The sequence below is a fragment of the Saccopteryx bilineata genome, chromosome X, assembly GCF_036850765.1.
Source record: "Saccopteryx bilineata isolate mSacBil1 chromosome X, mSacBil1_pri_phased_curated, whole genome shotgun sequence".
Lineage (NCBI taxonomy): Eukaryota > Metazoa > Chordata > Mammalia > Chiroptera > Emballonuridae > Saccopteryx > Saccopteryx bilineata.
The window spans coordinates 74,329,245-74,355,331 of NC_089502.1; the positions used below are offsets into that span (position 1 = coordinate 74,329,245).

The following is a 26,087-nucleotide window of genomic DNA, read 5'->3' on the forward strand; positions in this document are numbered from 1 at the left end:
AGCTCAGTTCAAGTACTGTCCTCTGCCCCTTTCACGCCCCCTGCATACTGTGTATCTGTCTCATAGCATAGACCACGTTGTGCCTTGTGTTGGAGCTATTTCCTTTCACATATAGATTAGAAATAAAATACATCCTCTGAAGAAAATGTGTCTGGATATAAAATGAAGAGCCAAAGTTTCATAATCCCTCACTCCCACTTTCCAGAATTAGCCACTGTTAAGACAGTTTTTTGTGGTGTCCCAGAAAACTTCTGTTGTCAAGCTGTTGAAAATGCAAGAGCATGATGCCTTGGACAGAGCACGGGCTCTCAAGAGTCCTCACTGGGTTTGTGCCTCAGCCCTCCACTCTGCTCAGGTCAGCTTGGGAGAATTCTGTCTCCACTTTGACTCTCAGCTCTGTAGAGTGGAATAGCAATTCCTCTCCTGCTGCCTCACAAAGTTGTTGTCAGGGGCAATGAAGAAAAAAAAAAAAGAAAGTGCTGTGGGAACTGTAAGATGTGCTCTACCTCCATGCTTGTCCCTGTGACTTGGCTGTAAGCACCTTGGGAACAGAAACCTGACTCAGGTGAAGTGGGATCACCATTGCCCCCAGCGCCCTATGACTTGTCCAGAACAGGCAGGTGTGGTGAATGCCAGGGATGTGAGCTGAATCCCAAGGGGTGCACCACACCCTAAGGGGTCAGTGCTTTGCTCCTGCCCTGGTTCTAGGCACGTGGTTCCCTAACCTTCATTTGGAGCCAAACTCAGCAGAGAGACCACTGTTCTAGAGTTTCTTGTCTTTCAAAATGCTGCTCCACTTTAAAAATTCTGCAATTACTGTTCCCACCCTCTACCTCCCTCAGCTCCCATTTCCTCAAATTTTGGCCCCAACTGGTTGATGCTTTCATAAGTGTGTGTGTGTGTGTGTGTGTGTGTGTGTGTGTGAAGAGAGAGAGAGAAAGAGAGAGAAGAAAGTGGACACGGAGCTTCAATTTTCTCAATGGATCAGATGTAAAACAGTGTGAAATTAGGGCTGAAAAGCCCCTCCAGTACCATTTAGTCTGATCACTCCCTTTCAACCTTTAACAGAGAAACTGAGACCCAGGAAAGGGAAGGGACTTGCCCAGAGAGTTAGTGGCTCTGATGGCCAAGTAAAGGCCCAGGAATAGACAAGCCTCTGGGCCAAGGGTGCTCAAGTTGAGGGAAGTGGCCTGGGAAGGTGGGTGGGGCCCAAGAAGAGATGAAGGTTGCCAGTGAGGGAGGGTCAATCCCGTGAAGGGGTTGGGACCCACTGCAAAATTTCCCAGGAAAGTAGAAATATAAGAAACACAAGAGCTGTGGTTTAGCAAGTTATTATGAGTCTTGCTGAGCAAGGAGAAGGAGGAGAGAGGAAAAGAAAAATAGAGGGGGCCGGAAAAGGAGCTAAAGGGAACAAAAAGGGAAGAAGGCAGGCTAAGCAAGGTGAGTGGAGGACACTCCTGGTGGTCGAGTCAGTGAAGCCTGAATGCATCACATCAGAGGTGTGGTCCATGCGGGACATCTAGCCACTGTATAAGTTCCTAGCGGCTCTGCTGCTTGGTTTCTTCTAGGCTCGGCACTTACAAACCAGTCTTTATTTTCTTAGCAAACTCAGCATTTTTCCACTGCCCACTGTTTTGAGAAGTGGCCCCAGACTGTAGGCTTTGCCTCAGCAGATTTGGCACACAAGGGTACTATGCTGCCAGGCCTGGTTGCTGATGCAGGAATGCACCCTCTCTCCAGCCACAATCCAATTCTCAGGGAGCCAATCACAGTGCCAGGGGAACTCAGCCCATTTCACGGATGAGGGCAACATGGTTTTCCAATGAAAATAACAATGAACACAGGAATAACAAAAATAACTAAATATGCATTGAGAACCCATAATTGTACTGATTAAGAATAAAGGCCCTAGATCAAACTACCTGTATTCAAATCCCAATTGTACCTTTCAGAAGATGTGTGATTTTGGACAAGTTTCTGAACTTCTCTGTGCCTCAGTTTCCTTATATGTAAAATCAGGATAATACTACTGTCTTCTTGAGAAGATTTGGGAGAATCAAATGTGTTGACCCAGGTACAGCCTTTGAATGATGCTTGGCACATAGTGGGTGCTCAATAAATGGCAGCTATTATTGTCATCATCACTATGTGCTGGGCACTGTCCTAAACATTTTACTTGCATTATGGCTCTAATGACCAATCAGAAGGTAACTGAGCCCCAGGTGCAAAAGGAACATATCTAGTCCATTGAGTTTAAAATTTCTCTTGCCACACCCAACTGAATTCGATGTGCAACCCCAATATATAAAACAGATAAAAAGCAACATGGCTCTGATTTTAGCAAGGTGAATAGAGGTGGGAGTCTAGAGCCCCCAGGCTCAGCTTTGCCTTGTTCTGTGCTCTCCCAAAATCCCCAAGGTAGGCCTTGAGGGCTGCTCCCCTGCGGTTGGGAGCCACAGTTCACAAGCCCTATCTAGTGCATCCAACCTTTTTATGCTCAGATGACAACATCATTGACCCTGAATGGGCAAGTAACAAGCCCAAGGATACACAGCAAGTCAAAGGCAGAGAGGGGTACAGCGGTACCACTGGGTGTGGGGGACAGTAAGTAGTCAAAGAGAACTCCTCTTTGGTTCAAGTAGATCACAGAACATCCAGGCTTTGGAAAAGAAGAGCTAGGAAAGCAGGTAAACAGGAGGGAAGAGGAGGCTGACCCAGAGGCCCTGCACCTGGGCCATGAGTTTGAGCAGCCACTTTGGACCCTCTCATCTTGCTGGAACCACCCAGACTTCAAGACAAGGCCTATCCTCATGGAGCCTCTCATTGCACGAGGTTTGGGGTTCTTTTCTCACAAAGGAATATAGTACCCTGTCCCTGGAGGATGCAGTTCACCTGGGGTTAAATACTGCTTTCTGATTGACCCAAGTGTGAGCATTTTCACAGGGCTCTTTCTCCTCCAGAGCTCCTGGGGGCAGCCTGTCCCCCCACTGTTGTTGGGAAAGTGCAGGGGGCCGGCCTGGGCCTCTGCCCCTTTCACAGCTCCGTGTAGGTACCCCTATCTGTTGAAAGCATGCCACTGTTGATCCAAGAACTTGCATATCACAAACCTTTTTAAAAAAAAAAGATTTTATTTATTGATTTTTAGAGAGAGGAGGGAAAGAAGGGAGAAGTGAGAAGTAACTCATAGTTGCTTCTTGTATGTGCCTTGACTGGGCAAGCCCAGGGCCTCAAACCAGTGACCTCAGTGTTCCAGGTCAACACTTTATCCGCTGTGCCACCACAGGTCAGGCAACATTGCCAGCTTTTGTTTCTAGACTTTGGCATGGGTTATCAGAGGACACCACAAGGAAGAGAAATTACAGGAGAAGTTTTTCCCAAAGAACTTTGGGACTTCTCTGGAACCCCTCCTTCTAGCCTGTTGCTTGAAATACTCAGAGTCCACGAGAGAGTTCTGGAAACTGATTCTGCAGGGCAGGACAAGGTCGGCACCAACACTGGAGGGCAAAACCCTGGTACAGGACCCTGAGTTGCTTGCCTCTCCCTGGATGGGCCTCAGGATCTTCAACTGCACCCTGAGGGGTGGAGCCAGTGCTCACTGTGAATCAATCAGCTCCAGGCTAGACTGCCAAAAAGGTTTGGGCCACTTAGGGGTTCTCTCATAAATGGCCTGGAATCCCAGGGGAACGTACCAAGTGATAGATGCAAACGAAGCCTGCCCAATGCCATAGCTTGCTGGCCCTTCAGGCTGGTCACAGGTGGTGGGGATAGAGGAGGCAGATTATTGACTCTCACACTGCAAACTGCTCCTCTGACATAAAAACAGGTTTTGTTCGTGGCCAGGCCCACTGCTCAAATTGGCAGAGCCCTGGACCCCAGAGCCAGACTGCAGGGTGGGTATAACCTTGAGTTGGTGCTACACTCTGCCAGGTGATGGAAAGGTGGGGAGGGGCTTCTGCCAGTTCTCACTGGGATGAAGGTGTATATACTGAGGCCAGCGAGTTGAGGGTGAGGGGCAACTGTGCATAGGTGCTGTCACTACTCCGCTGATAAGGGCAGAATTATGGGCATTAGAGCTCAGCAGCCTACATGATACAAGGACAGGAGGAGAGTGATGAGGCAGGGTGAAGGACTAAGTAGAGCAATTTTGCAACTGACAAGCTCATCTTATCAAAGCTTTTATATTTGATCTGCATCACAGTTTAGGGAGATTGGTGTTATTGTCTCCATTTAATAAATGCAAAGACTGAGGTCCAGAAAAGTGATGTATGCCATCTAGTAAGTGTTGAAGTTTGTGTTCCAAAGCCAGGGCTGCTTTGAGAGTAGCAGTTTTTAAGGGCCCCTTCTCTCGAGCTGATAAAATCTGCACGTATTACTGTCCATGCAGCAACTCTTTTAAGATTTGGCAGAAGGGCCTGGGAATTATCCTTCCCATTTTACCAGGGCCCAGAAAAGGCTGACGATTGGGCTACAGGCACACACAGCCAGATGGAGATAGGAAAGGCTAAGGCTCTGGCCCTTGGCGTTTCTGCCTTCAGTTGGATAGCTGCAGAACACAGCTGGGGTGCTCCCACTGCTGGGCATTTCCGTTCACAAGGTGCTCTCCCGTCTATTCTCTTGAGGTTTGCAGGGCCCAAAAGAAGTTATTTTATTTTCTAGGTGAAGAAACTGAGGATTAGTAACTTGAGAAAGTTTACACAGCTTTTCTTCCTTCCTTCCTCCCTCCCTCCCTCCCTTCCTTCCTTCCTTCGTTCCTTTCTTTCTTTTTTTTTTTTAAATTCACATTCTTTTTTTTTTTTAATTTTTTTATTTTAATTTTATTTATTCATTTTTAGAGAGGGGAGAGAGAGAGAGACAAAGAAGGAGAGAGAGGAGAGAGAGACAGAGAGAGAGAGAGAAGGGGGGAGGAGCTGGAAGCATCAACTCCCATATGTGCCTTGACCAGGCAAGCCCAGGGTTTCGAACCGGCGACCTCAGCATTTCCAGGTCGACGCTTTATCCACTGCGCCACCACAGGTCAGGCCCTTTCTTTCTTTTTACTGAATGGTGGAAACAGAACTTGAGACCAGAGATGTGCCCAAATTCTCCTCTACTTTTTCACAAAGTGTGTTTGGCCAGCAAGGGAAGGACTGAGCAACTTCATTGAAGCATAATGTTTGAGGCCAAAAGAAGCAAACCCCAACTCCCTAGGGTGACATTTAAGCCCTTTTCTCTTTCTCAGATAAACCTCTGAATTGCAGAGGCAGTCATGGGGCCTTTGAGGGGGCAACAGAGAAGCCAGTGAGCTCAGTTCTCTGGACCAGACCCTGGAGCCACCAGGTTCTGTGGCTTACTAGGTGCCCCATGAGCCCACAGGGCTTTGGGTCACAGTGCCAGTTTGGTGCCACCCCATGAAGGGCAGGGCAGTGTGTTGTGTGTGTGTGGGGGGGGTTCTCTCTCTTCTTCTCTCCACCTGTGGTTGCATTTCATGCTTGGTCCTTAAGTCTTATTTACATTCCTCTATCCCAATGACATTGAGGGAAGAAAACCCCAAATCTCTCAGTTACCATTGGTCTGGTCAAGGCTGCATCTGGGCCACTCACTTGCTCGCTCACACACTCACTCTCCATTTAGTCTTTTAAGAAATATTCCTTAAGTGCTAACTCCATGTCAAACTCTTTCCTGAGCAATGAATATGCCATAAATAATAAAATACAGTTCCTGCCCTCAGAGAATTCAGACTCTTACTGGGGAGGAAGACATAGATAACTGAACGCAATATAGAATGACTGCTGGAGTAACTGAGCCGTGGGAGCCCCCAGAAAGGGAATGGCTTATGCTATTCATAAGAGTGCCTGAAAAGATGGTAGAACTTTGCCAGGTGCAAGGCATAGGGCAAATAACCTCTCTGTTCCTCAGCTTCCTCATCTGTAAAATGGTATAACAGTACCTACAGGACTTCTTTAAGGAGTCTGTAAGTTAAACTGTGCAAAGAGCTTAGAACAGTGTGAGGCACGCTGAAAGCAGCTGAGAACCGTTAGTGTAATAAGTCAAAGGAAACAAGCACGAGCACATCTGTGAGAGAAAAGAGCGTAGGAACACATCTGGAAGGTAATGAAATTAAGTCAATAAAGTTCTAGGAGTGCCAGCTGATTTGGCTGGGTACCCTGATGCAGTATTTTGGATGTCAATCTTAGAAGTGTGGACTTGTCCCCGTAGGTGGATGCACAGCCATTTCTGGAGCTGGATCTTGGCCATGGAGGGTGGCAGAGGATTCCTGTAGTGCTGTTTCCACCAGCCGTATAGGTGCTAAATCCAAGAGACTGTCATAGCCAGGAAGCAGTCTCTTGCCACATATGAATGACCAGCCCTATGCACAGCCCAACCCAGCCCCTGCCATAGCATCAGTCTGAGGAATGGTGAGTTGTGGGGAGAAACATTACCTCTCTGCCCTCAAGGAGCTGCTAATCTGATTGGAATAAAGCTTGCTTCTGCCAAAAATCAACCCAATCATCCTTGTGAAAAGTGCTGGAAATGGATGGGTGAGAGAGGCTCTGTTGTAGCCCAAGAGGTGGTGTGTATAGTGGTTACTAGTCAGGGCTGACAAGCTGTCTGGATGTAAAGCCCAGTGGTCACTTCCAAACTCTGTGACCATGGGCAAATCACTTAACTTTTCTGTGCTGCTGTTTTCCCACTAAAAATGAGAGTGATAATATTTGACATTATTATAGAGTTGTCATGATGATTAAATCACATGTGAAAAGTACTTAGAATGCTGGCTCACATAGCAAGTGCTTCAAAAACATTAGCTTTTCTCAGTGACTAAAGGCCTTTGGGTAAAAGGCGGTGGCCTGTAGCATCTGCATGCACAGGACCAATGTGTTTCATCCTCCTGGGTGCCAACTCTCCTTAAAGACACTGGGAAATTTAAACAGATGTTTAAGATAAAAGCAGGGACTTCAAAGATATTCCCTGCTTGGAACCAAAGTTTCAAGGTCCATTTTCAGCCCCCCCCCCCGGTTTCTTCATGTTTTTCCCCCTTGGCCCTTAGGGGTACTTGAACTCCAAAGCTCCAGGCCCACAGACACATGTGAACTTATGGAACTTTTATAATAGATCGTTTTCTGGGGTAAGGATGATGACTGCCGTTATAAGGGTGGAAAATGAGCTCAAATTCTGGCATCACCACTATTAGCTGTGTGCACGTAGCAAGTTCCATTAAGTTTGTCGTCCCTCAGATTCTCCATCTATAAAATGGGGGTGATGATGATGGTGGTGGTGGTGATGATATATCTCTTTACAGGATCGTGGTAATAGCCATACCAGACACAGAGTTAGCACTCAGTACACATTAGCTTTTATTAAACCCCTCCTCACATGTCCTCCCACAACAATATTGTCAGGTGGGTGTCTCCTGTCGTTTTATAAAAAAGGAAATTGAAGCTGTAAGAGGTTAGGTCAGATTTGCTAACAGAAGGCATTCCTGCAGTAGGGAGGGGGTGGGAATAAGTGACTTTCGGGGTCCTTTCCAGTTCTCAGGTTCTGTGATTTAAGTTAAACTTGGGAGCCCTTTCACATCACTGTCTGGCTGGTGCCAGAGCAGCAGAATTCAGGAAATAGGGAAGGGACGGGCCCAGCAGGGAGATGCCTTAGCGGGGTAGGAAGTGCTGCTGCTGCCCTTCCTTCTAGGCCGCTGTGTGGAGGGCCTGAGTCTTGTGCTCCACCCTCCCAATGAGCAGAAGGGAAACTCCTGTGCTCTGAGAAAGCTGACTGAGGCCTCTTCTCCCCAGAGGGGAACTTGTCCCTGGGGCAGGGGCTGATGGAAACTCAGAAGTCAAAGGCTCAACAGCACCACACTGGGCACAGAGGGGAGCCCCCAGTGCAGTTTGTCCTGGTGAGCTCGCCCCGAGTGGGGGCTCATGACAGGCCTGAGCACTGGGAGAGAGGAGGGGGCTTCCTCTGCTTTATGACCAAATGGAGGCAAGCCAAAAGGAATTCCACGAAACAGCATGGCCTAGTAGAAGGTGGACTAGGCAGGAGATCTGTCTTGATTCTGAAATGGACTTACTGTGTGACCTTGGGCAAGTCCCCTGCCCCATGTGAAGAATATTCACAGTGACAATACAGTGTGCAGATGAGGTTTATTTGAGACGTACACTCAAAACCCGTATAGTTTTGTGCACCAATGTCACCTAAAGCAATTCCATTAAAAATAAATAAATAAATAACGTTTTGTGGACTACTGTGTGCCAGCACTGCATTGGAGGAAAAGATGACTGGCATATGGTGATTAAGATGTTAATCTCTAGGCCCTGGCTGGTTGGCTCAGTGGTACAGCGTCAGCCTTGCGTGCAGAAGTCCCGGGTTTGATTCCCGACCAGGGCACACAGGAGAAGCGCCCATCTGCTTCTCCACCCCTCCCCCTCTCCTTCCTCTCTGTCTCTCTCTTCCCCTCCCGCAGGCAAGGCTCCACTGGAGCAAAGATGGCCCAGGTGCTGGGGATGGCTCCTTGGCCTCTGCCCCAGGCACTAGAGTGGCTCTGGTCGCGGCAGAGCAACGCTCCAGAGGGGCAGAGCACCGCCCCCTGGTGGGCAGAGCATCGCCCCTGGTGGGCGTGCCGGGTGGATCCCGGTGGGGCGCATGCGGGAGTCTGTCTGACTGTCTCTCCCCGTTTCCAGCTTCAGAAACACACACACACACACACACACAAAAGATGTTAATCTCTTATTCCCTTGCAGCTCTGACACTGAGTCTAGAAAAAGTGGGTACAAATCCCTTGCAAATAAGCACGTCTCAATTCACAGACTCTTCTTCCTTTTCCTAGCCTGTCCCTTGCCCCCACACACATGGGCTTGTTTAGCCCCAGTCTCGTGGCACAGGTATGGAGAAGCCGGAGGGAGTGGCTGCAACCTTTACCTGTGTACATGTATCCCCTTATCATAATTCCCATTGTGTCACAGGATTATTATCTTGTTACAGATGAGGAAACTGAGGCCGAGAGAGAAAAAGTGGTCCAGGTTATGGTGCAGTTAGTGCAGAGCCACTGTTAGAGTCTTGCCCTCCTTACTGTCCACCATCAGAAGTAGAGTGGAAATGACCAGGTCTGAGAGCTCGCAACTTTCTGTCTTCCCTCCATTGTAAACAAAGGCAGATCAGGTAATGCAAGTTTGCTTGCTTGGGGTGGAAGCTAGGAGTAAGGGAATTTAAGTTATGTAATTTAGGATCCTGGGTCCGGGCTTTTGTTGTTGTTTGTTTGTTTTGTTTTGGTATATCTCCAATGCGGATCTCTTTGAGAATAAAAGCAAATTTTTAACATACGGAGATTGAATTTAGGCACTACACTTAGCCCCTTTGTATCTTCACAAGAGTCCTGCAATGTAGAGATAATTGCCCTGCTTAGATAACTGCCGAGTCATCTGCATTCTTGGGCCTCAGTTTTGCATCTGTAACATGAGAGAGTCTATAAAGCATGCTCCTGTTCTTAAAGCCCAGGATATTCTTGGTACTAGAAGGGCTTCAAGGTCTCTGTGTTGGGATCCAAGGTCCCTGTGCTCTGGTCAGACATAAGCCTGGGTGGGTGGGAAGTGACCGAGTGTCCAGCTGGTGGGCACTCCAGAGCCGTGTTCCCTGTCCATCTGACTGCTGCACAAGATCTTCTGCCATGTCACGGGTTTGGTAGAATTTGGTAGACAGGCAGCGGAGGAGCTGACCAGGCACTTAGAAAATGCCTCACTCTCGGAAGGAGTGCGATTGGGGGTGAAACACCTCTCAAATAGGGGGCCAGGGTGGGAAGGGTCGGAGGGTGACTCCATCCCTGAAGAAGAGGCCCCGTGGCGGTGGGGAGCCGGAGTACAGGAGCTAGATGACTTGAGGCCAGTGTGGGATGGAGAAGTGGGGCAGGTTCCTGCTCACGATAGGGGCGTGGAACTTTCTCATTGCTCTGAGGGGCGGGGGAACCAGGCCGGGGCTCCCTCAGCCCCGCCCTCTTCGGCCCTTACTGGGCTGTGGGCTCAGTCTAGGTGCAACTACCCGCGGCGCTGGAGGTTCTCCTCGCTGCCGGCAGGCTTCTGAGCCGCTTCCGACGCATGGCTGAGGCGCGGGGCTGGGGGCCGGCCGGGCGGCTTCTAAAGCCGCAGACGTGGACGCCGAGGACGCCGTGGGGTGTGAAGGAAACCCGGGGCGATCCGCTGCGCTGGAAACCAGGTGAACTGCGTGAGGACCCTGGCGGGAGGTCAGGACGGGGCTGCACTTGGCCGAGAGCTTCGGAGCTGCGGTCCCCGCGGCTCTGCCAAGCTCCCAGCCAGAGCCTCTGTCTTTGGTTCCAGTCCCGTCCTCATCTGTTAGCCCTGCGTCTGTTTGTCTAAACCCCACCCCGGCTGGCAGTCCCTCTTCAGACCTTCCACCCCAGCATACCAAGGTGTCCCGTCCTTTCATCCCGACCGTCCTCCTGACTTCGTTCCACCCCACTATCTCCCTCTGCCCGCATCCTCCACTCAAAAAGAACACCATTTGAGTAACTAACACACAGTAGGTGTTTAATAACAGTATGTTCCCAAGTTCTTATTCCTACTGCACTTCCTTTGTCTCTGACTCTGTTGTCATACTTCTTTTCTCTGGTCTGTCTTCCTGTCCCACTGTTTGTCTGACCCTCAGCCGGTATTTTCACCTCTTCATTCCATCATCTGTCTGACTGTCCTAGCTCTCTTTTTGTCTCCATATTCTTGGATCTCACTAGCTATTTGGTTGCTCCCTGCATCCCCTGTCCCTCCAAGGGCCCCTTACAGCCTAACTCCACCCCCTAGTTGTCCCCTAGTCGCACGGTGCAGCCCAGGCTCCCGGGCAGCACAGTTTTGGTCAGCTCGAAATGACTCAAAGCTCCATCCCAAGGCTTGTTTTCACTACAGCAGGTCTCCCAGAGTGCCTGACACTTTGTCTTAAAATATACATATCTTTACTTAAAAAAATTTCCAGGCTCTGCCTGCTTCTTTTCCCCCCAAAATTCTCCTTTGCTCTTGCTCAAATGGCAGGGAGGAAATGGCAAAATGGAGTTTCTCGACGTGGGTTTGTAGCACGAATGCGTTGAAGGACAGAGCCCACAGAGATGCTCAGGTCAGAGCCTCTGACTGCACGTGTGCGCACTGCGGCTCAGAGAGGGCGACACTTTCAGCAAGGTCTCACAGCATCTCTGGGGTGAAACAGGGTAGAAGCCAGAGTGGCAGTGTCCTGTCCCTGACCCAGGAACCTTGGTGGGGTGGGGCCCAGGAGCTACTTGACTGATGTTTCCTGGGAAGAAGGTCTGTTGGTCCAGAGAAATGAGGTGTCTAACCTGGGAGCACTGCTGCCCTACTTCTGTCTCTGTTTTCTGGGACAGGGCTGCCCACCGGCCTGGGTTGGGCATTCTCCATCTGGGGCTGCTACTTACCTCCCCTGCTGGCATGGTAGCTCCAGGAAGACAGGGGCATCCAGCTGTTGGGCCTATCTGCCCTGTTCTGTGCCCCAGCCCCTGTGCTGCCTGGGTGCTCATGTAGACTGACAGGTTGATACATATGCATAGGGAAGTCCAGACTTTGGCTGAGAGTCAGATCAGAACTTTTATTTAGTGCGTGAGTGAGTGAGAGGGAGAGGGAGGGAGGGCAGGCGGGCCAGAGGGGGACAGAAGGGGTATTGGTAGAGTGGGAATGGAGAGCTGTACTTGCAGAAGGACCCACTGAAAGAGGACAGGGACTCCAAGACCAAGACAAGCCCAGACCCTTTGTTGAGTGGCCCTCAAACCTTACCACAGAACCAAGGTCCTCTGTGATGTCATTCTGGGGCCTCGGAGGGCTGTCTTCAGGGGAAGGAGACAGGGTGGGTGGGTGTCCATAAGACAAGCTGTGTCTGCTGGAGTTGACATCTCCCAGTCCTAGAGACCCATAATCACAGGGCTGAGCTGAGCCAGGCTCTGCCAGAGCCCAGAGAGCTGCCCCCGCCGCTCCCGCAGCCCTCCTTCTCATGGGCACCGGGTTTAGTTGCACGTGAGGTCAGTCTAATTGATGGGGGCACCTGGGGGTGGGAAGGAAGAGCTCCATCTTCCCTCCTCTTCCATCTCCTCCTTCCCCAGAGGAACATGTGGAAGGGTCTCAGGCAAGGGGCCTGACCCTGCACTCTATTCAGGGACTCTGGGTGTCACTGTCGCAGGTGTGCTGGGGACAGTGCTGGAGGCAGAGGTCAGGACTCTGGCCTTCTAGGCTGCGTTGGTTCAAGCCCCCTCCCTTTCCTTGCCTTTCACCTGAGCTCTCTCCTTTTTTTTTTCTCACTTTCCTCTGCTCTTTCTAGCCTGGCCCCCAGCTACTCCCCATCTATAAGGGACCCTCATGTCCCCCTTCCCCTTCCCCTGCAGAAGCCCCATGGATGTCGCTTTTCTGGGAACTGCACCCTCAGGAAAACACACAGAAGCTCACAGAAGCAGAAAATGTGCTGGAAAGAAGGGATCCTGGAAACCAGGGTCCAATTTTGTTTTTTTTTTTCAGATGAAGAAGCTGAGCCTAGACAGGGAGGAGCGAGCTTGAGGGCTGAAACCGAATCAGGCAGCGGGGACTGTTGGGTACAGGCCTGGAGGGGAGGGTTCCTCTGACCTCAACTGCTCGTTTGTGTGCAGGGGAAGCTGCGAGGGGGGCTTGTGTTATTAGTGGGTTTGCCTTTCTCATCTTCCTCACCGCCCTGTGACCTTCCTCTGAAGGACAGGAATGAGGTGGGGTGTGGAGGGGGTGGACATCCTGCTCTGGGTGTCTGTGCCACAATCCCCGAATACTCTGCCCAGGGTGACCTCACCTTTGTTTGGGCCAAAGCAGCCTCCCTGAAGGAACTGGAGAGGGGGTGGTCCATCTGCCTACAGAAGAGAACTTCTTGTCCTGTTGCAACAAGCCAGTAAACCCAGGCATGGGGCCTGTCCTGGCTGTGAAATGGGACTCATCGCTGTTATGGCCTGGTGGATCTGCTACATGGATGCTGGGGGCGAGCCCTTTACCAAGCTGACACTTTGGTGTTTGTTGGAGGAAAGGGGACAGGCTTTTGGGTGTCTGTGGAAGAGGTGGGGACAGGAACTGAGTGAGTCTGGGTTCTCTGCCTTCAATTGTCCTAACACTTTCCTCTCGATGACTTTTGGAAGCAGGGGGGATGGAACGAGTACCTCTGTGTCCTAGCTTATGAAGGGGGAACCCAGGGAGGGGGGATGACTCCTGAAACTCCCCTGGCCCATGCCTTGATCAGCCAGTGCTCCGGCTCCTTACATGGCTAAGTCAGGGCTCCTAGCCCAGCACCAAGCTTGGCCTTCCAGGGCTTCTGGTGCATGGCTGAGAACAGTCATGGTGGCCCTTGGGCTGTAGGCTGAGAAGGGGTCTCTGTGCTCTTCTCAGGACCTATGCTTCTGTCCCCCACCCCCACATAGCAGTGCTCACTCAGTGAGGTGCCTGTGTGCCCCTCACCATGGCAAACCCCTCCCATTGCCACCTCTCTGCCAGCCCATGTCTGGCCCTGTGCTGGCTGCCCCTCACAGTGCAACCCCCCTGCCATTGCCAGCACTGCTCAGGATTTTTTTTTATGAACTGTAACTAACTATTCCACATATGGGAGCCTAATCAAGAACACCCTTTCATGAGGCCAGGTGGGGGCCCCAAGAAGCAGGCCTTTACCCTCCCAGGCTTGACTGGTGGGCTTTCGATGAGGCATGCAGAAATGTGTGTGCACGCCTGAGGGCACTGGTGGTCACAGGATGGGCCTGTCCAAGTGTAATTCATTTTCCCCTCGGGCTGCTTCTCCCTTTTTCTCTTCCCCGCTGAGTTTCCTGTAATTATTTGCTGCTGCTCCTTTGGCTTCATGGCAAAGAGTAGTGGAAAGGTCTGTTTGGTTCTTTCCTGATGTTACCCTCAGCCATTACAGAGTGGGGCGGGCTATGGGTCTGCCTCCAATAGCCTAAGGAACCCCTATTCCTAAGCAGGGAGGGGTGTAGGAACTGTTATAAGTTCTCAGATAGGCACTTATTGAGGCCCAGGTGCCTTGGACTGAGGCTCAAGGTAATAATAGCCTGTGGAGTTTTCTCTGCCACTGCCTAGAAGAAAAAGGCTCAGAGCCCTGGAGAAAAGCTTAGCTCTGCAACGCATCCAGTGCCCCCTGCCACCTGTTAACACCCTTTACAGCAGGGGTCCCCAAACTACAGCCCGCGGGCCACATGCAGCCCCCTGAGGCCATTTATCCGGCCCCCGCCGCACTTCCTGAAGGGGCACCTCTTTCATTGGTGGTCAGTGAGAGGAGCATAGTTCTCATTGAAATACTGGTCAGTTTGTTGATTTAAATTTACTTGTTCTTTATTTTAAATATTGTATTTGTTCCCGTTTTGTTTTTTACTTTAAAATAAGATATGTGCAGTGTGAATAGGGATTTGTTCATAGTTTTTTTTTATAGTCTGGCCCTCCAATGGTCTGAGGGACAGTGAACTGGCCCCCTGTGTAAAAAGTTTGGGGACCCCTGCTTTACAGTATGCCCTCACATTCTTGTTTGAACTCTGTCTACTAGGCATTGTGCTGTACTCTCATTTGGCAGGTGAACAGACTGATGATTGGAGCACACAATGACCAGAAAGTGGTAGAGCTGAGACTAACATCCAGCTCTCCTCCTTCCTGATCCAAGGTTGTCACCATGTCTAACACTTGAAGCACTTTCTGTGTGTCAGCCACCATCCTTAGTCCAGTGGATCTGCTCACCAGTTGTAAAAGGTCAAGGCTGCAATTATCATCCACTCTTGACAGATGAGGAAACCATGGCACAGAAAGATGGAAAGTAATTTGCTTAAGGTCATACAGCTAGTTAGTAGCAGAGTTGGGTATTATACCTAGGCTGTCTGGCTCCAGAATCCATTGTCCTGCCTTTTGCATAATGCCACAGGGCTGTGATCATGGCAGAATGGAGACTGAAGTAAGCCCCATGCCTCGGGCATAGAAACACATGCATGCACACACCCCAAGGCTTTTGCACCTGCTCTTAGCCAGCCCTCATGGGCTCTACGTTTTCCTACCTGGTGGCTGAGCCGGCATCCAAGACAGCAGGCATCCAAGACAGCAGCGGCAGTACCATAGGGAACAGGCAGGAGTGGGGAGTTGTGGAAAAAGTGATGCCAGAGATCTGAAGGTTCCAGAGCCACTCAAGGTGCAGCCCAGAATGGAGCTTGTGAAAAAGGAACCATTTTTTCATCCATTCCAGGCATTGTCACTGAATATCTGTTACATGCAAGACTCTGGCTTAGATGTGTGTAAGGGGGAGAGGGTGGCTTGGGGAGCAAGATATGGTGGTGGGATTGAAAGAGATGAACTATCTTTGTCTTTCTGAAGGAGTGTAGTAACTCTTGCCTTTCTGAAGCGGATGGGACAAAGGAAGAAAATGAAATAAGACCCAGACATCACTTGGGCTATTTCAGAATGTCCCGATGTGCATGGCAAATACTAGGATTGTAGCTTTCTCTGACTATTGTGTTCACTCAGGTCAATCAGCAGGTATTTTTACCTGTTGAGTACCTATTCTGTGTCAGACACTGGGAAGCTCTTATTCTAGTTATTTGTAGCAATTGCTCTTTTTGTACCTTTTGATATATCTTGGTACTTTCTGTAGTTTTCCGGTTTGACTACCTTAAAAAAATTAAAAAAGAACTGGGTGTTTCAGTGTCCCTCATATCTGACTTTGTTAAAAGTATCTACTAAAAGACAAGATGGGTTTGCTCATTATTCATATGGTTATAATTTCTTTATGGTTGTTATTTGCATATCTTTTGACATTCATTCACACATTAGCAAACATTACTGAGAAACTGCTGTAGGCATTGTGCTTGAGGCCCTGAGAGGAAAGGAGAGGTGGAAAGAATCAGCCCTGACATGGTTTCCTGTCCTTAGGGAAGCTATAGGATAATTGCAGGACCCACATTTTCATAGCCTTCTAGCATTTTCCAGGAGCAAGACAAGTTTGGCTCCAACTCAGAGCCTTAAGGATGCTTACAGATCTAACAGCCTCATCTCAGGAAGGATGTCATCTACCTCCCACCCACCATAAGGGCCCCTGACTCTGAGTAGGATTTTGTATCTCGGAGTGAGTTACGGTGTACAAGCCTCATCCATGTTCAAGACCCACAAGGGCGTGACTCATCTGGAACAAAGTGCCACATGCATCTTGCCATTGAGCGGAAAGGAGGGGTACACACTGGAGGTAGTGTTGCCTCATCATTTCTCTGATTCTCATCAGGGCTAGCACAGAAGGAAGGTAGGAGAATTCCAGTTTGGCCTAGTGGGCTCAAGGCCAGACATGATGGGGGCACCTGGGGCAAGCTCTGTCTCTGCTAGTGCCTCTGGTGACCTTAAGAAACTTGTTGTCCTAAGAATCACTCAGTTTTGCTCTCATCTGCATTGGGTGCTCCAGCAAACAAATTAGACAAATGCAGTCTGCTTTCTAGGAACCTCATCTCCATTCCTCCCACCTGTTAGGTAGAAAATAACCTGTGTGCAGGTACTGTGCCTGCTGTGGATTTACTGGGGGAACTTGAGTGAGTCATCTCTTCTCAGTTTCTGTACTTGTAAATATGGAGGATGGTGGTTGGATGAACGGGCTCTTGGGTATTCCAGTCACTGGCTACTAGGAATCCCCAATTAAACAATGAAATCAAGGTTGTGAACTTGTGCTGGACCCGTGTGAGGAAAGGCAAGGGAGAAATAAAATCACACTGTTTCTTAGTGAATTTAAATGGGCTGGCACAACTCTTGGGAGCTCTTTCTTGCCGTGATAAATGTAGATGCCCCCGTTTTCCATGCATTTCTCTGGGGAGGTAGAGTTTGGACTTGGGGTAGGGAGCTGGGCGTGGTGGGAGAGTTGCAGAATGCTGGAGCCTGGCAAGGGGGAAATGGCAACTTCCTGCTCTAACTTCGAATGTCCCGGTTTTCTCTTGGTTGCCTCTACTAATCTGAGATCTCACGGAACTTGTGTCTTCTGAACTCCGGGTAAATTACCCTCAGGAAGCCACTGAACCTTCCCGTGCACATGGCATATGGACTTAAATTCCCTACACGGTGCCAGACACATGCAGACCTCAATAAAAGTCTGCGTCCCTGACCCATTCCCTCCTTCACTCTCGGTCGCTGGCTCTTGGCTAGCGCTTTACCGCCTCTCACACACCCCTGAGCAGCGTGACTTGAGGAATAGGCTCCGGGGAGGGGATTGGAGGATCCAGAAGGCGAGCCCCGCCCACTTCAATTTGGAGGACTTTCGGGAGAGGCTGGTGGGCCGGACTGCACCTTCATTGGTCGAGGGTCCCGTAGGTGGGCGGGGCGTCCCTACAGCCCTACTCGCCGCGGCTCCCTCCCTGTCTGCGCTAGGAGTGGCCACGGGTTGACAACAGCTAAGCAGCCGCGGCAGCTGCCTCTCTGGCTGGCACTGTTACCCCCGCCCGACCCCAGGCTCTGCGCGTGCCCAGGACGGTGCGGTCCGCCTGCACTCCCTTCTTGCCCGCTGGCAGCTGTGTCTGAGTCTTGGATCCTAAGGCGGTGTTCGCGGCCTCCAGGTAGGAATTGGGGCGACTGCATGGGCAGATATAGACCCACGCAGGAGAAGCCAGCCAAGCCACCTTTGCCCCCGGAATTTGGGTCGGAGTCGCTGAAATTGGGGTACCCTCGAGCCTGCCGGTCGCGCTTCTCCCGGGGAAGCCCCACGACTGGGGTGGTGGGAGGTGGCTGCCGGCCCGTTATCCCCAGGCCTGGCTAGGGTCTGGAGCCCTTGCTCTGGGCTTTCAGAGGGAGGCTGGGGCAGCGAGGCTCCTGGCTCTGCGCCTGGGTCAAGCTGCTTCTCCTACCTTCGGCTCCTACCTCCGCTTGGAGGGCATTTCCAGGAAGCCCCCGGTCGGGCGGTGTGGGCTTTCCCTTCTGAGAAACGCCCCGGACTTTTCCTGGTATTAGGGTAGCTGCGGGGATCAAGCGAAAGCCTTAGGATAAGGTGCATCTTTCAGGGTTCCGTTTCCTCATAAAGTCCAAGATGGTTCTGGATTAGAGAACCCCTGAGCCTTTCAGTAGAAGTTTTTGGGACTTCCAAATTAGATAGGCTGGGTTCTCTCCATTTCTCTTCTCCCAAGACTCCTTAAAGTTGAGCACTGAATTATGACTCAGGAAACCGGGGTTCAACCACTAATTCATGTGACCTTAGGAGAGTCATGCAACTTCTGTGTGCCACGGTGTTTTTTTTTTCTTTTTTAAATTTAATTTTATTTAGAAAATTAAATTTAATGGGGTGACATTGATCAATAAAAGTCCATAGGTTTCAAGCAAACATTTCTATAACATTTGAACTGTTGATTGTGTTGTGTGCCACGGTGTTTTCAACTGCAATTCAGGTTGTGAGCTGGCTAGATTTCCATATCTAAAAGCCCAGTTTCTTTTGCTCTGACATATGGTGACTTGGTGCATAGGTCCAGGCACCTAGACTGGAAGGTAAAAGGTTGTCTAAGATGCAGGTGAAAAACTTTGTGATGATTATGCAGCTAAGCCAGCTAGAAAACTAGTGGTAGTGGTGGTGGTGGGGGGGGGTGAGCAGTCAGACTGATGTTGGGGAAGGGTGGAGCCAATGCAGAAACCCATGCGCAGAGGGTTCTCCTTCCCTCGGAGTACCCACTTCTCCCCACCAGAGAAGAGGGTGATGAATCACACAGAGGGCTATTTTCAAACCCTGACTGCTAATGTGGGACCTGTTCCCATCCCCAACAGGTTGTTGTCCCCACCCACCATCTGTCTTTTTCTTTCTTTCTTTCTTTCTTTCTTTCTTTCTTTCTTTCTTTCTTTCTTTCTTTCTTTCTTTCTTTCTTTCTTTCTTTCTCTTTCTTTCTTTCTTTCTCTCTCTCCCTCTTTCTTTCTTTCTTTCTTTCTTTCTTTCTTTCTTTCTTTCTTTCTTTCTTTCTATTTTAGAGAGAGAGAGAAAGGTGAAAGAGAGAACCATTGAGTTGTTCCACTTCTGTATGCATTAATTGGTTGATTCTTGTATATGCCCTGACTGCGGATTGAACTCACAGTCTTGGTGTATCAGGGTGACCAGTTTCTGAAATTTCCCCTCACTTTCATTTTCCTAGACTAGAGGAAGACAGTCTTGTCTGGGATGAGAAGGTAGGCAGCCCAAGGGGGCAGAAAAGAGGGGGGCTGCAGCTGGTTTCTGAGTGGTTGATGGAGCAAACAGGAAGAGTATAATGGGGACGTTGGGGTGGGAGACTGTTCTGGACTGGTCCTTGTTTCTGGAATTTGGCCTCTGTCCAACTGTGTTCTGAATTTGGGATTTGGGATTTCTGCTCCCTGGGCCTCTGTAGTTAGGGCTAGAAAATATCACATGGACAGAGTTCATTTGGTCTCCCCTAATTGCTTGCTTTCTCTCTGCAACTGACTCTTGGTGAATTATACTAACCCTACCCTCTATGTGTTTGTGGCTCCCCTTCCTGATATGGAGAGAAAAGGCTGTTGCGAGATGAGATGATGTTTGGAGCTGTTTATAGCAAGAAGAGGGGTTGAAGCTGCACAGAAGGGCTGTATACCCTGTATACCCTGTGTGTATGTTGAGGGATGTTGTGTGTGTTGTATATGTTTATATGCTTCCATATAAAGCACAACATCTTTTGAGTTTGAGCAAACAAAGTGGCACACAGAGGCCCAAACATTGACCCTCTCTCCCTTCTTTTTTTTTTTTGTGACAAAGACAGAGACAGAGAGAGGGACAGACAGACAGGAAGGGAGAGAGATGAGAAGCATCAATTCTTTGTTGAGGCTCCTTAGTTGTTCATTCATTGCTTTCTCATATGTGCCTTGATGGGGGGGGAAGGGGGGCTACAACAGAGCATGTGACCCCTTGCTGAAGCCAGCAACTTTGGGCTCAAGCCAGCCACCTTGGGCTTCAAACCAGTGACCTTGGGCTCAAGCCAGCGACCATGTCTATGATTCCACGCTCAGACCAATGATCCCGCGCTCAAGCTGGTGAGCCTGCACTCAAGCTGGCGACCTTGGGGTTTCGAACCTCGGTCCTCTGCATCCCAGTCCAGTGCTCTATCCACTGTGCCGCCACTTGGTCAGGCTCTCCCTTCTTGAAGTTTAAAATTTTTATTCTTAGAGCTACTGATTGGAGACAGAGCAGAGGACTCCTGGAGCTAGGTATAGGGATAGCCATAGTGACAAGAAAGCAAGAAAGTCCCAAGGAGAGAGTCTCTCTGATCAGGATGCTGATGCAGCCAGGGGTGCTTTCCTGTTGGGAAACTCCTGGAGCTTCCAGTCGCAGACATGAAATGTTCAGAATCAATGGATGTTAGGCTAAAAGAGGCATCTTTCCCACCTTCTTGGGAAAGATGGAGTGAGGAGTCTCTGGCTTGAATAGAATAGGGAGAACTTTTTCCTCGGGCTCTCAGTTTGGGAAAATGAGTGTCATAGCCTTGGGTCTTTGGGAGGCTGTTATCAGGTAAAGTAGAGATTGAGTATCTCAAAGATGCAAGGGTCTTAGGAAAAATGTGAGCTCCTCCACCTGGCAACCTAAAAAGAGTAATTGAATGTAGGGCTGGGCACATAGTTGAGTCAAATGTTTATTAAGGCTCTATTAATTTGTGGCTTACAAGTGCATGCGTAAGGGGGAGGTTTGGTCCACGGAGGGGGTGGGGTTGGTCTTGGTGAACTTGAATCAGTGGATTGAGAGTAACAGTCTGAAGTGCTGTTTTTGTATGCTGTGTGTCTCCTTGCCCAGCCCTCCACCTTGGGAACTTGCACACTGACCATTGCTGTACCTGTGTCTTGGGCTGGCAGGGACTGTAGAACTGGATGTTAACTTCCTTGGGGGTTCAGGTTGGTGTTCTGCAAAAAATAGGGAGTCCGTGCTCTGCCATTGTGTGTGACCTCTCAACTCTTGGTCCACCCCCCACACACACACACTTTTTCCACTTCTGTGGATTAAATGAGGTGATCCATGGCCAAATGCTGTAGGAATAATTAAGTCTAGGCTTGGTGCATGGTCTTGTGGAAGACACAGTGTAACCCCACCTTCAGGGAATCTACCATCTATTAATAGTTTGGAAATTAGTGGCATAAATAATATATGACATGGCAAGTCTTTACCTTGGTGTGGGCTTTTAAAAAATATTACGAAGAATTTCAAATATATATAAGTAGAGATGGTTGCTAGCGTAATAAGGCCCCATGTACTCATTACCCAACCTCAACAGCCATTAGCCCATGACCAATCCTGCCCTAGGACACTTCCATCTTTCTTGTTATTTTGAAGCAAATCCCAGACACCTTATTAATTTATTTATAAATAGTTCAATATATAGCTCTAAAAGATATGGACCCAAAAATATAGCCACGGTACTACTGTCACAACTAAACGTCCCTTAATCACCACATATCGTGGCAGTGTTCATATTTCCAGTTGTTTAGGAGGACATTTTGCCCCAGGAGGGCTGACCAGGGAGCAAGTGCTTTTGATTAAGGGAAGGTAAATTACAGAGGCAGTGACATTTGAGCTGAATCACGAAGAGAGAGGCTCAGGGAAGGTCCGAGCTGGAGGGATTATGGTGCTCTAGCCCTCATTTTGCAGCAAGGCCACCTGTCTGTGGGGCTCCAGCTGTGAGGCTGACTTGTGGAGGCTCCTTGTGGAAACTCTGTGTCCTGGTTCTCTACTGGTAAATGGGAGTTCTAACCACCACCCCCTCTGCCAGTTCCAGGTCTATACAGGAGCTTGAGGTCCAGAATTCCTGGGAGGCTGCCCTCCTCCCAGCCCCTGCCCTGTCCCTGTCCCTGGGCCCTGATGCCAGACTGGAGCAAAACAGGATGCATTCAGGATGAGCGCCTTTTCCAACTTGTCATCTAATCACCATGGCCCAGCTTGGAGCTTCCTCTCTCATTCATGATAAAAACCCTCACTGTCTCGCTTTTCCCTCCCACCCCAGCAAGGGTGTGCTGACTTCTTCTACATCCGGGCCAGCCCTCCTCCACCCTCGTGTGGGGCTGAGGGAGAATTTCCCTCGCCCAGGCCTCTCTTCCCACTGCCCCAGAGCAGGCTGTGAGAGAGACAAAAAGACCCCACAAGTGCTCTCCCTGGCTGCAGCCTCCTGCTCTTGGGCTGTCCTTGGAAAAGGCATGGCTCCTTTCCAACAAGCCTGTGGTCCTACCACTGCTCAGTTAATGATTGAGCCATGTAATAACCACCTTGAAAAGTCACCTCTTGAGGATGGCTATTAACCAATTTCTTGTCCTCCCCAGGCCTTAAAGGGGCCCCATCCTGAACCCTCACTGTCCCCCAAGGGATCATTAACAAACATTCAATCACAAGAACTTCTGGGGCCAATTAATTTCTGCCTCTCTGTGTTCACTTGGGCAGAAAGAAGCAGCAGTTACTCACATTGCTTCAAGGACACATATTGATCCTAGGCAGTGAGGGAACCGAGGTGGTAAGGGTTCAGGTGGGCAGCAGGGTAACAGTGGTTTAGGCATCAGAGTCACAGAGGGGAGTAAAGGTGTTTCTAGGAGCAGGTGACTCCCTGATCTCAATTTAAAAGTCTAAGAGAGCAAGAAACTCCCACCCAAGGGATTTGCCATGACTTGGGGTGGGATGGAGCCGTGTGTGTGTCTGTGTCTAGCATAGCTTTGGGTCCCTGTGCACCAGGCTGAGATGTCAGCTGTGTGCTACACTGCTGCTGCCAGGCTGGAAGACGAGGCCTTCCTCAGAGGGACTGTATCTTGACAAGCAGTGGGAATTGGAAAGGGTCAGGCTAGGACTCAGGTCCAATTTAGAAAGTTCTAGACCACAAACCATGTTCTGCAGTTTCAGTGAGAAGGGAAGGAAACATTTTATAAACCCTGAGGGCCTCAATATATATAGTCAGGAAACCTGGCCTCTGATTGTGCCTCTCCATAGCTGCCTCTCCGTGAGTGACTTCAGAGAAGACTTTTGCTTTCTCTGGGCCTCAGTTTCCACATCTTTAAAATGGGACTGCAGGCGGCACAGATTCAGTGGTCTCTCACGATCCCTTCCAGCTATGAAAGTATGTGTCCCAGTCAAGTTCCTCTTCCTATCCACAGGGCAAAGATAAGCTGTCTTCAAATTCTCCCAGGCGCAGTCACTAAATACCCCAACTGGCTGTTCAATTGGGCTCGCTGAGTCCTGCACTGCCCCAGCAGGGCTTTCTTTCAGCGTGGGCTTTTGCTCAGTTTGATTTCTAGTCCCTCCCCATGTTTGTGTCTGTCCCAGCCGGCCACCCATTCAGCCACAAGTTAATGAGTGACCTGTTCCCCGTGGGTAGTACCAGCCCAAGGTGCTGCTGGGATCCCAGGTCTCTGTGGGAACCAGCTGAGGGCCTAGTCAGCTCTGGTCACCTTTATGCTTTCTTCCGTGATGCCCCAGGGCTAGGAAGCAGATGCAGCTTGCAGAGAAGGGCCTTTAGAGGGCACTCAGTCCAACTCCGCTGCAGCTGGGTCTTCCCACCAGCTGCCCGTGCAGTTCCTGTTCGCTCATCTTCAGTACCTAGGAGTGCAGTGTTTCAAGGCAGTTGCTTTCATGCATGGAACGTCCAAAGGTTTTCTTTTATGTTGAGCAGAACTCTGTCTGCCTGTGATTTGTACCCCTCGGCTCTGGCTCTGTTCCCCGGGACCACCTAGACCCTCTCTGCTCTCTCTGACTTTTAGAGGTCTGAGGACAGAACTCGAGTCCTCCTGCATCTTCTCCAGGCCACACAGCCTCAGCTCTTCTAAATATAGTCCTCCAAGGACCTGGGACCAGTCCCCTTCCCAGCCTAATTGCCGTCCTCTGCACATGCTCCTGTTCATGGCCCTTGGGGTGGGAAATAGAACTCTAGAAGCATCTCAGTCTCCTCTGTTTATTTCTCACCTGATTGTTTCCAGAAGAGTTCTCGGTGATCCTTTTCTGAACTGCACAATCCTGGACCGGCACCTCCTGCAGCTCTCTCTGATTTATCACCAGGTCTAGCCAGCCACCCTGACTGGGGAGCGCTCGGAGGGGAGGGCTAACTTTTTGTGCCCCCATAGCAGAAGGCATTCCTGGTGAGAGGAGACTCTTACCTTGATGAGCTGACTGCAGTACCCTGTGGGAATACCTGCCAGTGTGTATTCCTTTCCCGCCGCTTGCTTTGGTCTCTTGAGCTGGCGTGGGTGGGGGGCAGGGGACATTTTAAGGAGCATACTGGAAATGAGTATGAGCCATGCCCACAGCAGAGACTAGAAGGGTGAATCAGACAGGGAGAAACACCAGCCAGCCATTCCTTTTCTAGCATTCAGTGATGATGACAACGATGAGTCCTCCCATGTTTTCAAAGTTTCCAAGGCACTTTCACTTCCATGATCCCATTCTGTTCTCAGAGCAGCCCAGTAAGATAGACAGTGTGATCGCCCCAGTTGGATCCTCAGTAATCTCCAGCTGACGCCCAGGAAGGAGGAAGGGCCCTGTCTCCAGGGAGGGAGGATTTGGAACGCAGGTCTCCTGACACTCAGCCCTCCCTGCTTTCCCCAAACCACACCCGTCAGCCAAGATAGCTGGGGCTGACTGCAGCTTCCCCACCATAGAGGAACCTCTGCCCGGGCTGCAGTTCTGTTCCCATGGTTGAGGGAGCGATCTCTAGGGGAGGTGTTTCCTGTTCTTTATCGGGGCTGGCCAAAGGCTGGGCTGGCTGAGGTGTGAGACAGGGGCCCACAGCCAGCGTCTCTGCTCCAGGTTGGGGAAGGGGGAGGGGAAGGGGCAGGGAGCTGGGGAAGCCCTTGCCCCAGACATCTAGCCTGAGTGGCCCCCACCTGAGGAGGGCCTTCTGAATGGAAAAAACAAAGGGGGGCACGTGGGAAAGGGACCAGAGTGCAGCACAGCAGAATACATCCTGAGTTGTACACAGGGTCCCTGGGGCAGGTGAGTGTCATGGCACAGAGTGGGTGCCCTGGTATATGCAACAGTGTGTGATGTTGGACATATTACTTAAGGCCTGTGAACCTCCATTTTGTGAGCTATAAAATGGAGATAAGGTACCTACCTTATGGGGTTGTTTAGCATTAGGGCCAATAGTATAAACAGGATTCTTATTGTTGGTGTTTAGTGGCACTTTCTGTCACCTCATCACTTTGCTGTGTTCCACCAAACCGGGGATGTGCAGTGCTCAAACCTGCCACCTCCTAGGCATTAGGTCTGGATTCCTCTGTCACTTCGGATTCCACCTCCCACCTCCTCTACGAGAGCTCTCCTTGGCCATGCTTACCTACAAGGCTCCTTCCCCTGGCCTTCTTTACTGGCATTTGTGACATTGCAACAGGCTGTAGTATCATTGGGAACAACAATAACAGTAGTGAACTCTTCTAGATTCCTTTTTTATTTTATATTTTTTTAAGATTTTATTTATTGATTTTTTTTAAATTTTCTTTTTTTATTTATTCATTTTTAGAGAGGAGAGAGACAGAGAGGGAGAGAGAGGAGAGAGAGACAGAGAGAGAGAAGGGGGGGGAGGAGCTGGAAGCATCAACTCCCATATGTGCCTTGACCAGGCAAGCCCAGGGTTTCGAACCAGCAACCTCAGCATTTCCAGGTTGACGCTTTATCCACTGCGCCACCACAGGTCAGGCTATTTATTGATTTTAAAGAGAGAATATATGTATATATAAAGGGGGGGAAAGGGGGGCAGGAAGCATCAACTCCTAGTACTTGCTTGTTGTTATGTGCCCTGACCAGGCAAGCCTGGAGTTTTGAACCAGCGACCTCAGCAGTCCAGGTCCACACTTTATACACTGCACTACCACATATCAGGCTAAATTCTTTCTAAAATTGATTTTAGAGAGAGGGAGAGAGAGAGAGTGACTTGTTGTTCTACTTATTTATGCATTCATTGGTTGATTCTTGTATGTGCCCTGACCAGGGATAGAACCCCCAATGTTGGTGTATTGGGGAAGCTCTCTAACCAACTGAGCTACCCAGCCAGGGGCTCCTCTAGATTTCTGACACATTTGAAGTTGCTTAGCTGCCATGATAGTGCTGTAAGGTAGGTAATGCTGTCATTATCCCCATTTTACGCATGCACAAACTGAGGCAAGGAGAGCTTAAAC

The 26,087-nt window shown here is 49.9% G+C and overlaps 1 protein-coding gene across 3 annotated transcripts in view; it reads left to right on the top strand.

The window, feature by feature from the left end:
- The first annotated feature begins 10,030 nt into the window (after positions 1-10,030).
- Positions 10,031-26,087, top strand: part of STARD8 (StAR related lipid transfer domain containing 8) — a 41,251-nt gene continuing 25,194 nt past the window's right edge. Inside the window, exon 1 of one of the 3 annotated variants that reach the window (XM_066249089.1) lies at positions 10,031-10,179. In XM_066249089.1, coding sequence (XP_066105186.1) covers positions 10,062-10,179 — 118 coding nt within the window. In that variant the 5' untranslated portion in view covers positions 10,031-10,061. Of the gene's footprint in view, positions 10,180-17,374; positions 17,549-26,087 lie in introns of those variants that run through there. The other 2 variants (XM_066249091.1, XM_066249090.1) reach the window with 2 other exon arrangements.